This window comes from Ammospiza caudacuta, chromosome 11, assembly GCF_027887145.1.
Source record: "Ammospiza caudacuta isolate bAmmCau1 chromosome 11, bAmmCau1.pri, whole genome shotgun sequence".
NCBI classification, from domain to species: domain Eukaryota; kingdom Metazoa; phylum Chordata; class Aves; order Passeriformes; family Passerellidae; genus Ammospiza; species Ammospiza caudacuta.
The window spans coordinates 6,962,743-6,977,638 of record NC_080603.1 but is presented as its reverse complement, the minus strand read 5'-3'; the positions used below and the strand labels follow the sequence as shown (position 1 = coordinate 6,977,638).

Here is a 14,896-nt window from a genome sequence, read left to right as displayed (position 1 = left end):
GACTTACCCACCCTTTATGCACTTCCTGAACCCTTAGGAACGGGTCAAGGGAAAGCCCACATGGCCAGGTCATCTCCTCCAGGGCCAGCAGGCACATGGGGCACCTGCAGACAGTGTGTGACACAGCTGGAGCCACTCATGTCCCACATCCCAGCCACCCTCTCCATGTCCACACCACCATGGGAGTCTGTGCCCAAACAGGAGAAGCACACAGTCCCTGCCAAATTGCCTGGGGCCCAGTCATAGGCTGATGCTGTGCAGGATGCTGGGATGAGCCTTGAAGGGGAAGGATGTGGCCAAAGGACCTCCATGGTGGAGGACAGCCTCCTGTCCTCCTTTGAGCTGTCTTACATTGCCCATCAGCCAGCAAGAAGCAGAGCCAGTGACCACTTTCCCAGTGGTCCTGGAAGCCAGCTGGTCATCCTGGCACAGCACAGTCCCAGCACGGGGGGTTGACAACTTTGCTTTCGCTCATCCCATTCACCTCTCCAGACACCACTTCACATCAATGTCTTCCATGTGCCATGCTCAGACTGGCCCCTGTGCCACCCAAGCCAGCAAAGGAGGGAGCTGGGGAGAGCCACACTCCCATCCCAGCATGGATGGAGCCATGGTGCACTGGAGAGGACAAGGTCCCTGCCATGCAGGGGTGACCCAGCCACCACAGAGCCTCAGCAGCACCGACCTGGAGACATCAGGATTGCCAAGAGCTCAGCAGTCACCACCAGCTCTGCCCTCAGCTTTGTCAAGAAGCAAAATCAGGACATGAGAAAGGAAAAGAGAGGGTCAGAGTGGAACACCAGCAGCCATGGGTGAAACCAAGGAGTGAGGCAGGGACACTGGCCTGGGCGGACAGCGTGCCCAACGCTGTGTGTGACGTGGCAGGGGTGAAGGTGCCACTCACCCTCCCAGAGGCTGGGCACTCCCTGGGGCAGGCACAGGGCACGGGTGGGAAGGTCTGACAGGATCTGTGTCCCAGTGCCCCCCCTGGGGAGGAGCCTCTGGCCACAGCACACAAGGCAGGCTCCAGGTGTTTGCTTTCCAGTCTCCCGGGCGGGTGATAACCACCCGCTCCCAGCCAGGGCTCCAGCTCACCATGCTGAAATTCAAGAGGTATTTGATCACGTAAGTGGAATATTTTTATGTATTTATTTAGGTAAAATACTATTTCCCTAAGTAAAATTCTCTTTCTGTCCTACCTGGAGGTGATGTCCTGATGTCCTTGCAGATCCTTTCGTGTTGGGAAACAGTTTAAGTGGTGATGGAATGGGCAGGGAGATGTTTCTGCTCCTCATCACTGCAGGGCAGTCTGGGGTGATGGGGATTTTCCCTTCTGGTGATGCTCCAAAGGCAACTGGAAAACAGCATCTTTTGTGAGGCTTTTGCCACAAAGGAAGGAGAATGGCACAGACCTTGGCAGGGCACTGTGATGCTGGTCCCTCCTGCAGCATCCCAGGTGAGGGATCACCAGAGGAGTAGATGTGGAGCAGAAAGGTGTCTCTGGGCAAGTTTTTCACATGGCAGCCCCTAGGGTGAGGTGCTCCCTTCCACAGGCTCTGGTTTGGACAGGAGGGATGAGGAAGGGCAAGGCTTGACTCTGCAGCAGAGTCCTTTGGCTGGGGGAGAGCTGCAGGGTGAGAGGGCTCAGGGTTATTCCCAACCCAGCTGTCAAGTGCAGGGTGGGCACTGATGCAGACAGTGCCATTGTGCCCTTGCTGTGCCACCTGAGCATCCTGCTGACCATTCTGCCCAATTTCTCATTTACTGCCAAAAAACTGGCTCTAGTAACTGGTCAGAGGGAGCAGGCTGTGGCTGGTGTACACACTGTGTACATTAATTCCTTGTGCAACTTTGCTCACTGCCTGGAGAATATCTGGGCACAGCAAAACAGTAAAATCTTTTTCTGCCACTCACCTGCCTGATGAGCTCAGCCTCAGCACCTCCTGCAGCTTGCTGAGACCCTGAGGGCCCTGAAGCTTCCAGCCAGCCCCATCCTGGCTGGAGCTTTTGTCTCTGGGTTGGACAGGGAAAGGGACAGGGTTGGAGGGAAGATTTGCTTGGAGAAGGGGGGAGAATAACAGAGGGGAAATCTGCTGCCCTGCTGAGAACAAGTGGCACCCTCTGTCCTGCTGGGTCTGGCACTGAGACAGCTGGAGCAGCATCCCTTACATAGATTTCACCATCAGTTCAGGTTTAGATTCAATTCCTTGAGCCAGCATGGGGAGATCCAGCTGCTCTGGCTCTTCCACTTGGACCTTGCAGCCAAAGGCATCTTTGAGGTTCTGCATCCAGCTCTGCACTCTGCTTGTCACTTCTGGAGGTGACAGCACCCAGGCTCTGGTCTGAGGGGGCTCTTTGGGGTGCTGCATCCAGCTCTGCACCTTGCTTGTCACTCCTGGAGGTGACAGCACCCAGGCTCTGGTCTGAGGGGGCTCTTCAGCTGTAGCCTGCCCACAGATGGAGGCATCTCCAAAGACTCTGCAGGAGTTGGGCTCTTGCAGCCCAATCTGCCCTGCAGGGCTCCAAGTGCAGCCTGGACCCCTTCCTGGTGCTCTGGTCTCAGGTGTTTAACTCTGCCCCACATCCCTGATCCCATCCCAGAGTGTAAATGGAGAGCAGGCTGTGCAGCACAGAGGGCAGCTGAGCCTTTTGAAGGTTTGCTGTTCAGGTACCTCATGCCAACCTGCTCCAGCCTCCAAGACAAGGGCTGCTCATGCACCATGTGCCATTTAATGGGTGTTTTGCTGCCTTCAATGCAACTTCTTGGCAATTTGAGCGCTGCCACTTTCTCAGCACACCCTCCTTGATGTCCCTGTATCTCACAGAACCAGCCCAGAGGAGGAAGGAAAGGCTGTGGTTTTGTGCCAGCCTGGCCACCCCAACACATGTCAGCCCAGCACGTGTTGTGTGTTCTCAGCTGGGTGTTCCACCAACACACCAGCCACCTCAAAAGAGCCAAAGGACCTGGATCTTTCACAGATTCTCACAGGTTGAAAGTTTAGGACCTCTGTGGAAGCAAGGCCAGGGTTATACCTGCACCAGATACAGATAAGGGAGTGGCAGAGGGTGCTGCTCCCAGCCCTGTCTGGGGGAAAGTGTTCCATTGTTCTGCCTTCATTACTGGGTGCTCCTGCAGGTTCTGCTGAGAGTTTGTGTGTATCACTAAGTATCACAGTAGTGCAGCTCTTCATTCCCTCATTGCTGCTTGTCCTGTCATGGTCAGCCAGACAACATGATGATCAGCCTTGCCTGGAATGATGGGAGAGCTGGATTGAGTCTCCAACCAGATCCAGAGGAATCACTTCATTCTGGAGCATCTCCTCCCTCATTGCCTTCTTCCTCTGTGGTCTTTGATCTTCCACATGGAGTTATTTCAACAAACCTTTCCTCACACCAGCCCTGGTCTCTGCTTCAACCCTCCCTCTTTAACACCTCTTGGTATTTTAAGCTCTGTTTAAGCATTTTCCTGCTCTGTTATTTGTCACATCTGCTTATCTCTGACCTCACAAGGGTCTCCTTGTGCCACTGGCATGGCCAGGCAGTGACCCACACGTGCATCTGCCACCTCCTGTCTCATCTGAGCTTGGCAGCCTGCTCCTGGAGTGGCAAAGAGCATGGATACCTCCAGGTTGCCGTGGGGATTGGGGATGCTGTGATGGGCAGTAATCAATCCCATGCAGTGATGACACCTTCTGAATCCTCAGCACCACTGCCATGGCCTAAAAGCTCCCAGCCTTTCCAGCCCTGAGTACTTCAGACCCTGAAATCCTCCTGGGAGCAGCTGGGACTTTCAGCTCAGTGAAGGGGCATTTTTGGGAGCAGGGCAGAACTGTGTCCATGAGTATCCAACCACTGCAAGCAGTGCTGCCATTATCAAACCACTACTTAATCCTGACAGCTGATGATTTTCCGGGAACAAAGTCATTCTGAGTAGCAAACCTGAATTTCTGACCTGTACCCTGGGATGCACGTGACCCCTTCGGACAGCCCACATTTGTGTCACTGCTGCCTCACCAAGAGAGCTCTGCTCCCAATGTCACAGCACTGCCCAGAGCAGGAGGTAATGCACCATGGAGGTGAGGACAAGCAGCTCTGTGCAGTCCCACTGTCCTGGTCCAAAGCTGACCACTGCAGGAAGGCAGAAATGCCAACAAACCCAGGTTGGCTGAAATGTGGCTTCCAAGCAGGCTCTGCACACATTTCTGCTGTCATTAATTCCTCCCATTTAGATCCCTGCTGCCTGTGATTCTCCCTCCCTGAGAGGGGAGAGCAGCCACCTGAAGCTGTCTGGCTGGACTTCCCCCTCAGCAGAGCCCAATCCCAGAGGGTTTAACAAGATCCTCATGGCAAATCATATCCTGTTGTGCCACAATGAGCTCCCAGGGGAAAACCCAGCAGAATAATGGCATCATTCAGGTTGCAAAAGCCCTCAAAGATCATCAAGTCCAATCTTTCCCCCAATGCTGCCAAGGCCACCACTAACCCATGATTCCAAGTGTCACATCTCCTGGGACTGGACAACCTTTCTGTGAAGAGAAAAATACAAATAAATCCTTTTTTCCAGGAAATTCAGCCCCTCAATTCTTCCACTGAAGATTAAAGCTACAATCAAGCTCCACCAGGGTTTGCAGCAAGCTCTACAAACAGAAGGAGCCCTGTGGCAGCATTTCCATGGCTTTAATGTCACCATACACAACAGCACAATTCTGATGGCCTGAAGAAATGACACTGCTGTTGTAGACATGGCTAAAATCAGACCAAGATCCAGGCACTGCTGGGGCCCTCATGGTGGCACAACATCTGCAGCAACAGCTGGAGCCTGGGCAGGTGGCAGTCCAACAGCAGAGAGTGGGGAGAGCAGGGAAAAAAGAGTTTTATTGTCCATGTTGATAAAGACAAGATCCTGATCCTTCTTGGGCAGGCAGGGCAGGGAGCACACAGGCAGTGCCCTGTTCCTGCTGCCTGGGGGGGGCTCAGGCTGCTCCAGGAAGGCCTCCCTGAGCAGCCAAGGGACTCAGTGGTTATCACTGTTTGCTTTTCAGCACAATGCCTGTGGCCCATCTGGAAATTTCCATGAGGCTGCACTGCTGGGGCACAGCCTTGGAGGTTCCCCAGTTATCGCTGCCTCTGCATCATTTCCGCCCCTGAAAACGGGACCTACCTTAAATAAAGATAAAAATAAAAAAGCCTCAAGGCACCTTTCCTGCCTGGTCTTGGCATTTCCTCCCCACAAATGAGCTCAAATGTCTGTTTCCTTGCAGGAAGCTGAGTGCAATCTACAGGTGCCAGCCAGGTCGGCTCTGGATCTCCTTCAGCCTCCTCGTCCTCCTCCTGGTCACACTTCAGGTTGTGGAGAAGCTGCAGCCTCTTGGGTAGGTCCTGAGCACAATTATGCACCTGCACCTCCTCCTCCAGCCTTCTGCTGGCCACTGAGGTGGGCTCAGAACTGCCCTCCTGAAAACCACCAGCAGGGTCCTCCTTAGGGAGGAAAATCCAGGTGACAGAGGACCCTCTGGGGGTCCCATATCGCACCCCTGTGCTCTGGCCAGAGCTGAGCCCACCCTGGGTCAGACAAGGCTGCTCTGGGCGTTGTCCTGGCTCACCACAAAACCCTACAGCCCTTAAGCCCAGCCCTCCCAGTCTGGGGTTATCTGCAATCGTTCCTCCAGCTTCTCCAGACCACCAGCTCTTCTCCCTCCTTGCCTTCTCCTGCTGCGCCCCTTCCACTGTCCTGTCATGCTCCAGCAAGACAGAGACACTGCCACATCACTGCTGGCCTGTCCTTCTCCTCTTCATGGAATCATTAAGGTTGTAAAGGACCTCCAAGATGATCAAGCCCAAAGTTCTTGCACCCCCACACCCCACCCCTGAGGGCAGCAGTGAACCCCATCAGCAAGGCCACCCACCCCACGAAAAGGAGGGAGTGTGTTTTGGGGTGACTTTAGGGAGTCGGGAGGTTCATTGGGCTGCAGAGAAGCTGCCTCTCCATTGTCCTCCCACCTCCTGCAGCTGAGCATTGTGTCCTCCCCACCACAGGAGCTGCCAGTGTGAGCTGGAGCGGGACCTGCAGCAGACCACGGGCCATGAGCTCAGCTCTGCCCTGCACAGCCCTGACCTGCTGTGGGAGGATGACTCCCCTCAGGGGCAAGGGGAAACTGAGCCAGCCCCTGCCTCGACCGAGGATGTTTTCAGGATGCACCTGTACCTCAGACAGGAGACCCCTCCGGGCAGCAGCCAGGAGGAGAGCTGGATGCAGCAGCCTGGGGAGAGCAGTGAGAAGGTGAGAGCCCATCTGTCACCCACAGAGCTGAAACCCCAGCTTCCTGGCCTGAAAAATGCAGCTAGGGAAAGTCCTTCTCCAGGCCCTCCCGGGAGGGTCACTGCAGATTTGTCAGAAGATGTCACCAGCAAGTTCATCATCTTTGCAAACAGGCTGAGCACAGAGGAGCAGAGGGGAATGTCCCTACCTGGAATGGTGCAAGTGGAGGTACAGAGCCAGACTCAGCCTCAAGCTGTGACTTCTCTTCACCCTGAGTGGGGCACCTCATTTACACAGCCCATCCCAAACTCAGCTCAACCTCTGCAGGCAGAGGATTCTTACAAAACAGCCCTGCAGACAGGATTTCTCCCAGGCTGGACAGAAGCCTTTAAGATCCAGGAGGTAACAGCTGGAGAAGTCCGGCAGGCCAGAGGAGTCACCTCTCAAGGGAAGACGTGCAAGCCCAAGACTGACATTGTTTTCCTGAAGGTCCACAAGAGCGCCAGCAGCACGGTCATGAACATCCTGTTCCGCTTTGGGGAGATGCACAACCTCACCTTCGCCTTCCCCAAGGGCGGGGGCTTCCAGCTCTACTACCCCCACCACTTCCTGGCCAAGTTCGTGCAGGGCTTCTCCCCTCTGAGCCCCCGGCGCTTCAACATCCTCTGCCACCACATGCGCTTCCTGCAGCCAGAGGTACGGGCAACGCTGCCACCCTGGGGGCACGGGCAGGGAACGGGGACAGGGGCTCAGGGGGCACCTGTCATGCACATAAACTCTGCAGGGATGAGCTAAAGAGAGTTAGGATGGCCCACGGTTACCTGGTATGTTGTTGGCACCTCCCGAGAGATTCTGTGAGCAGGTTTGGTGAAGCCCAGTGCTGTGAGCCATGGCAAAGTGGGAGACAGCATTTGTAGCAGCCAGCAACTCTCATCTCTTTCTTGTCTGGTGGGCCCTGGGACATGTCCTGCTCCCTGGACAGGCCCAGAGGGGACCAGCTGCAAGAGAACAACCAGAGTGCATCAGCTCAGGTCAGCCATACCCAGCATTCACCCCTCTGGTGCCACCTGAGGACAGGTGGACACGGGCAAAGGGAAGGAGATGGCTAGTATCTCCATCCCAGCCCAGCCACACAGCTGTGACAGCCCACTGTGGGGAGCTTTGCTCACTGCTCTCCCCGTGTGACTCTTCTGGAGCTCTCCATGTTGTCATGTTATTGCAGGGGTTCCATACTGCTGTCACCTTATCTCAAAAGTTTCATACCTTCTTGGTGTTTCTCATGGGCTGCTTCTCAGAGCACTGACTCTTTCTTCTTCACAAAGCAGCCAGCTGACTCCAGCTCTCTTCTCACCCAGCCACCCCACTCTTTTATAGCACTCTTCTTCTCATTGCTTACAGCTGTGGCCTATTGAAGCCAGGCCTGTTCCTAATCTTTGATAATTGGCCCAGCTGCAACTCCTTAGGGGTAAGATTACTTTCCACACTATCTTTATTTCCTTATGTTCTATCTCCTACATCCCCACAGCTCCTTTGATGAGCTGCACCCTGAAATCCTCCCCAGCACACGCCACTCCTGCCCCAGCAGGTACCTCTGCTCACCAGCACTGTGGGCGAGCGGGTCCCCTCTCCCTGCCCCACCTTCAAACCCTCCTTCTCCTCCTCCGCAGGTGCAGAAAGTGGTGCCCAGCTCCGCTGTATATTTCTCCATCCTGAGGAACCCCGTGCAGCTGATGGAGTCCTCCTTCGTGTACTACAAGGGCGCCTCGGCCTTCTCGCGCGTCCGCAGCCTGGAGGAGTTCCTCAGCCAGCCCTGGCGCTACTACGACCCCGCCAGCGGCGACCGCCACTACGCCAGGAACCTCATGACCTTTGACTTCGGCTTCAACCCCGACGGGGACGCGTCCCCCGAGCGGGTGCAGCTCATGCTGAAGGCCATCGAGGCGTCCTTCGACTTCCTGCTCATCTCCGAGTACTTTGACGAGTCCATGGTGCTGCTGAAGGAGATGCTGTGCTGGGACCTGGACAGCGTTGTCTCCTTCCCGCTCAACAGCAGGGACAGCAGCACCAAGTCCCCGCTCCCGGACTCCGTCGTGGAGAAGCTGAAAGCCTGGAACAGGCTGGACTGGGAGATCTACACGCACTTTAACAGGACCTTCTGGGAAAGGCTCGACCGCCTCATCGGCCGGGAGCGGCTGCGGCGGGAGGTGAGGGCGCTGCGGCAGCGGCAGGCGGAGCTGGCCCGAGCCTGCCTGCAGGGCACGGGCAGCGTGGGCCCCAAGGACATCAAGGACAGCTCCCTGCGGCCGCTGCAGCACGGCGGGGCCCGGATCCTGGGATATAACCTCAAGCAGGGCTTGCCTCGGGAGCTGGAGCGGACCTGCCGGCGGCTGGTCACGCCGGAGCTGCAGTACAGCAGCCTGCTCTACAAGAAGCAGTTCCCCCCGCCGCCGGCCCCCGAGAGCCCCCGGCCCGCTGCCTCACCGGCCGGAGCCCACCCGAAACTGAGAGCCCCCGGCCCGCTGCCTCCCCAGCTCCATCCTCCGCAGCGGCCAGAGCCCGCCCGAAACTGAGCCCTGCTGGACCCTGGGGCGTCCTTCCCCATCTGCTCCGGACAGCGGGGCTCCATCTGCTGCAGACAGCGAGGCTCGGCCCTCGGGCATCCTTCTCAATTTCCTGAGGACGCCGGGCTCGGCCCTCAGGCCGGGGCTGCCCTGCCCCGGGCCCTCTGTCCGTGCCCCGCTGCTGGGCACAAGCTCCGGACAGGCCGCAGAGGGGGTCTCGGGGGATGGACAGGACTTTTCCACAGGGAAATCCCCTCAGACAGCAGCTGGAGCCTCAGGACAGCACCAGCTCCAGCAGCGAGGAGCAGGTCCAGGAGGGCAGCCCAAATCATCAGCCCCGCAGTGGGGTGCGACAGAACAGGGCCAAGCGGTAAATCAGAGCTGTGGGCAAAAGATCCCAAAAGATCCCAGTGAGATTGACTCTCCAAAAAAATCCCAGCAGGATTTATTCTCTCAAAAAAATCCCAGCAGGATTGACTCTCCCAAAAAATCCCAAAAGGTTTGATTTACAGCATGGGAATGAGTCTGTCTGTCTGTGCAGCTGCACCTCGTCCCTGCTCCGTTGATATTACCATGCTGGAAAAGCAGCTTCTTAATTAAAGATAACAACAGTCACTGTCACTCCTTAAATTCCTCTTAATTACATCAGTCTGCTCAGTAGATGACCTCCCCCAAAGCCCCAGAAGCACATCCCAAACATTTGAGTGTGTCCTAATATGTCCTGAAAAGTGGGGGGAAAAAACCAAAAAACAAAGCCAAAAAAAAAAAAAAAAAGGTTCTGAAAAAATTGCCCAGGGGGATCTGAGCATCCCAGGGTGTCCCTGGGGCAGGTACAAAGAGTCTCAAAGGTTTCAGCTTCCACCCAAAGGTCTCCTGCTCAGTTTAACCAGGAAAAAAAGCCAGACTGTGTTCCCAGAGCCCTTCCTGGGGCAGTGCCAAGCATCCAGCCAGGCACTGGATGGAGATGGCACAAGGAGAGGGCAGAGTTTGGGGATTTTGCTCCATGAAGTTTCACCTCTGGGGCGCATCTGTGCATGGCTGTGTTGGTCCCTTCCCTCATTTCTCCTGTTGGGATGTGGTGTCAGAGGTCTGGGGTTTCTGCAGGTGCCTCCAGAGGGCAATCCCAGAGGAAATCACCTGGGATGGGCAGCCCAGAGGCCCAGCAGCACCCTGGGGATGTCTCCCCATGGGCACAGCAGAGGGGAGGGAGGAGCAGGGCTGGACACTGGGTACCAAACCTGCATCTGACACCTCCACTCCAGGTTTTCAGTGGGTGCCACTTGCTTATTCCCTGTTTGCACCTCAGGAAATAGGAGCAGGTGATTCCTGTCAGGAGCTCTGATCCAGGGCAGAGATACTGGGTCAGCCAGAGCATCCCAATGTCCCTGTGCTGTCACCCAGGGTGCAGCTCCCATGGGGTGCCCTGGCCCCAGCACAGCCCGGAGGGATCCCCATTTCCAGCAGGTGTTTCCCCCTTTCCAGAGCAGGCAGCAGGCAGGGCAGAGGTGGTTTGGGCATCACAGTGACTCCCATTTTCAGGGATGTCTCCCAGGAATGACATCACTCACCCAAATGCCAACCACAGCAATTTTTTTCCCCACAAACTGTAATTTTATAGTTAGGAATATTTCACCTAGAGATGGAGCAGAGCACAGGGATGCACAGCAGCTGCCTGGGTCTCTTCTGGTTTGTTTTTTTTTCCTTTGCACACCATTTCTTGATGCTTTACAGCACCAAAACCCAAGCCAAGCACATCCCCAGAGGAGCAGGTTCTCCCGTGGCCAGTGAACTCTCTTGCCTTGGAGCATTTTTTATTCCTTTCCAAGACTTGCCAGGTTCAGCCTGTGCAACTCAAGGACTTCAGGCCAAGTTTAACTCAAACCCCACCAATTTTTAACCAGTTTCCATTAATAACTCAAAAGATCAGAGCCTGTTTCCTCCCCATCCCAAGTGTCCAAGGTAGTTACTGGCTCATACTTTGTTTTTAGGGCTGCAAAAGACCCACTGGGGTTATTGCAGGCCCTGCACGGTGCAGTAACGCCGGGTTGCTCAAGCCTGCCCATGGAACGGTCCCAGCTCTCTGTAAGATTCCTGGCAGAACAAGACAACCAGCAATTTATGCAAAAGTGTTCCGTGTTTTCCTTCTGAGCCAGCAGAGTGAGCTTGAAACATTTCGGGCTCTCCAAGGAGGCTTTCAAAGCAATTCCCAAAGGAGCTCAGGGGCATCCTGCAGGATTCCTTTGTGGTGCTTTAAGGACTGAGCGAGCTGCAAAATCCTCCACATCGGGAAACCCTTTCTTAGGAAAAGGGCCAGGAGGGGCTCAGGCATGGGTCTCCGCGTTGCTCTTCCCTCCTTTCCTCTTCTTCTGTGGTTTGTCACCCTCCACCTGCGCTGTCACCTTTGCCTTGGGCACCTTGTATTTGCTTTTCTGGCTGTAGAGGAGGTTTTTCTGGAAGAGGCGTGGGATGTTGCCCTGGAACAGCAGGAGAGCAGCGAGCATCCCTGCAATGAGAGCACAGACCCCTTCCAGGCACTGTGGGGAGCATCTCCACCCTCCCCACAGCTCAGCAGTGGCTTTGGGTCCTGGTCACAACCTTCGCCATGGCCAAAAGGCAGCTGAGCACCACTGAAGTCCCCACCAAGAGCTGAGGGACCCTCGCTGTTCTGCTTTAAGGAGAATTTACCACTCTGTCCTTAACATAACAAACAATGCTTGTTTCGACCCATAAACCACCCCAGTTTTCTGGCAGAGAATCATTAAGGTTGGAAAAGTCCTCTGAGCCCATCAAGCCCAGCCATTCCCTCACTGCTGGTCATGACCCCAGTGCCACATCCAGGCTTTAAAATCCCTGCAGGGATGGTGTCTGCACCACTGCCTTCAGCAGGGTGCCAGTGCCTGACCACCCTTCAGGGAAGAAATTTTCTCAATACTCAACCTAAACTTCCCCTGGGGCAGCTTGAGGCCATTTCCTCTTGTCCATCTGGGAGCAGAGCCCAGCCGAAACCCGGCTCCACTCTCAGCACACATCCAGCTCCCCATGACCATGCTGGAGCTGGGGACAGCCTCAAAGCACAGCTCAGCCTGGCACTGCCCTAAAACACCTTTGCTAAACCTCACCCAGACTTGGGCTTCAGGAGATTCCTGCCCTTGTACCACACAGAAGTTGGATTTTAAAAATTGAATAGCAAAGGGATAACCCCAGAGTCAACGAGGCTGGGTGAAAAGTGACACTTGCCACTGGCAACTCTAATTTCAGCCCTTTGCCAGAACAGTCCACGTTACACTGAGCATTTCTGCCTTGTCCCTATGCCAGCTCCTGCCCCTGGGAAGTTCTCACCTGCGAGGGGCCCCAGCCAGTAGACCTGGATGTAGGCCCAGAAGCTGCTCCCCGAGCAGTGGAAGGTGATGGCTGTGGCCAGGGCAGGGTTGAAGAAGGCCCCCGTGTACGGTCCGGCTGTGTGGGAAGAGAAACATGGCCAACAGTCCCACTGCATCCTCTGGAACACTGACAAAGGGCTGAGACCCTTCCTGCCTGCCTTCTCAGGCTGGGGAAATCCCACCCTTGTGGCCCTGAGCTTTGAGGGAAGCAGGAAAGCTCAGTGAAAGACTGGAGGATTGCAGGAGAGGAGGTTCCAGGGAAAGGATCCCAGTCTTGAGCTACGGCTGTGAGCCAAAATTCACCTGCAGCCTGTCACCATCACATTTTCTGAAAAATCCCCTTGCCCAGGACTCTTCTCCTGGGTAGCTGAGAAGCCTCAGAGAAAAGGAAAACAATTCTCATCTCATTTGCTTCTCCTGTGTTTTGCCCCTTTGGAATGTGTTTGGAGATTGTTTCATTGGATTCTGCTGTGAGTTGTTTTCACTCATTGGCCAATTGGGGCCAAGCTGTGTCAGGACTCTGGAAAGAGTCACTAGTTTTCATTATTATCTTTTAGCCTTCTGTAAGTATCTTTTCTGTATTCTCTAGTATAGTTTAGTATAGCATTCTTCAATATAATATAGTATTATAAAATAATAAATTAGCCTTCTAAGAACATGGAGTCAGATTCATCATTCCTCCTTGGAATGGGAACCCCACTAATACAAGAGCAGCCCAGATTGCCCAAAGCGCCATCTTCATCCCAAAATGAACACTCCCCAAAATAACAGAAAACAAACACCTTAGTGGTCATTACCTTGTTAACCCCTACCTCTCCAATCCTGGAAGATGAAAAACAGGGGGCTGTTCCCCCCCCAAATGAGGCATTTTTCCAAATGACTGAGGACAGGAAACGCCAGCGCTGCTCACCTGCGTAGGTCAGGAAAGTGACAGTGGCTGCCAGCACAGGGACCCGGTACAGGGGGTGGCTCTGTCGCAGCTTGAGGAGGATGAGGTGGAGCAGGAAGGAGCAGGAGCCCTCCAGGAAGGCAGCATGGGGCAGGGAGGTGTGGATGGAGGAGCTGCACTCGGGAGCAATGAGGTTCTGGATGAAGTGCAGCTGTGTCAGCTCCCAGGACCAGTAGAGCCGGGTGAGAGCCCAGCCCATCCCTGCACCCACACCCTGGGCCAGCAGCTTGGCCCCCGTGGCTGCCAGGCTGGACTCCAGGAGCAGGAATTCCTGCAGGGACACCGTTGGGTTGGCAGATGCTCCATCCAAAGAGGCGCCGTGGACAGCGGAGAGGAGGAAGAGGAGGGTCAGGACCACGTCCAGGCCAAAGCCGCCACCCCAGGGGCCGATGTCTATCAGCATCCTCAGCTCCAGGCAGCTCATGCACAGCTGGAAGGAGCCAGCAAATTCCCTGGCAAGGCAGCCATGTGTCCCCGGGGACAGCAGCCTCTTGGAAAGCCACCTGAGCACCTGGCACAGCCCAAAAGCCAGGAAGAAAAAAACAATGGAGACATTCAAGCCATCCATAGCGAAGCTGTGCTGGGGCCAGAGTCTGGCAAGGAGCAAAGGAGGCTCCTGCACCTCCTCTTTATAAAGCCAAGCAAAAGCAAACGTGGCACAGCCCGACAGGCCTGGGAAGGCCTGGGAAGGCCACACGTGTGGCCCCCATGGGACAATGCCAGTGCCACAGGGAGCTGCTGGACTCACAGCAGCTGGAGCAGCCACAAAGCTGTTTGTCCCAGCAAATCCTGGTGTTATCTCCACCAGGCACTGAGCCCTCAGCCCCGGCATTCACACCTGAGAGGCCACAGCAGCTCCCCAGAGCTGACAGCTCTTCCAGAAGGAACAAAAAACTTCATTTGCTTTCTGCTTGGCTCCAATGCCTGTGGCTGCCCCATCCCTGGAAGTGTCCAAGGCCAGGTTAGACAGGGCTTGGAGCATCTGGGATAGTGGAAGGTGTCCCTGCCCATGGAAGGGGTGGAAAGAAATTGGGTTAAGGCCCCTTCCAACCCAAACCATTCTGGGATTCCATGGTAAACAACATATAATGCATCTTCTGGGTCATTTCCCTGAGCTGCAGCAGTAGTGTCACCACTCTGAGCCCACATTTGCCATCCCTACAGGGCAGGCAGTGCTGGCAGGTAACCCAGCTCCTCTCACTGCCCTGTCACACACACAGAGCCAACAGCTTTGATTTGGGCCATTTTATTTCCCTCCAAGTCATTTAGAAAACAAATTTCAGGAAACCCAGGTTTGAAGCACACTTGGGCAGGGATGAGGCTCTTCATACAGTTCAAGGTGGCTCCAGCAGAGCAGCCCAAGCCATGAAAAGCAGGAGCAGATGCCTCAAGTGCATTGAAGCCTCTCCCTCAACAGTCTTTGGCAGCAGAGAAGAAACAGGACATTGTGGGGGTGCTTGTGAAGGCCACAGCTCAGCACATCCCCCTGCACCACCCTCCTCCTCTCATCCCTCCCCACTCCTTTCCATGCCCCAGTGCCCACCCTGCAGAGGGGTTTTGGGAAGGTATCACTGCTCACGGCCCTGGCTTTGGGAACCATGGGAGGTCTGGGCAAGGAGAGGGAGCAGCTGCCAGCCACCCACCATCCAAGCCCTCCTCTCGTCCCCCACAAACCTTTTGGCCAGCCTGCCTCAGAACTTCTCCCAGTTTAACCCTTTTTACCCCAATTCGCCCTCCAGATGGCAAG

General features: G+C 55.3%; 2 protein-coding genes across 2 annotated transcripts; one reads left to right on the top strand and one right to left on the bottom strand.

Annotated features, from left to right (window-relative positions):
• The first annotated feature begins 1,096 nt into the window (after positions 1-1,096).
• LOC131562668 (galactose-3-O-sulfotransferase 2-like) lies at positions 1,097-8,829 on the top strand. The gene is made up of 6 exons (XM_058812494.1): positions 1,097-1,125; positions 5,262-5,372; positions 6,037-6,201; positions 6,376-6,487; positions 6,587-6,955; positions 7,927-8,829. Exons 1-6 carry the CDS (start codon positions 1,097-1,099, stop codon positions 8,827-8,829), a joined length of 1,689 nt encoding a protein of 562 aa, XP_058668477.1.
• Positions 8,830-11,141: 2,312 nt separating this feature from the next.
• LOC131562725 (aquaporin-12-like) lies at positions 11,142-14,049 on the bottom strand. Its single transcript, XM_058812566.1, is given in 7 exon segments — positions 11,142-11,323; positions 12,160-12,276; positions 13,111-13,725; positions 13,728-13,881; positions 13,883-13,957; positions 13,959-13,994; positions 13,996-14,049. Coding segments are annotated over 7 exon segments (1,233 nt in total).
• Positions 14,050-14,896: the final 847 nt, after the last annotated feature.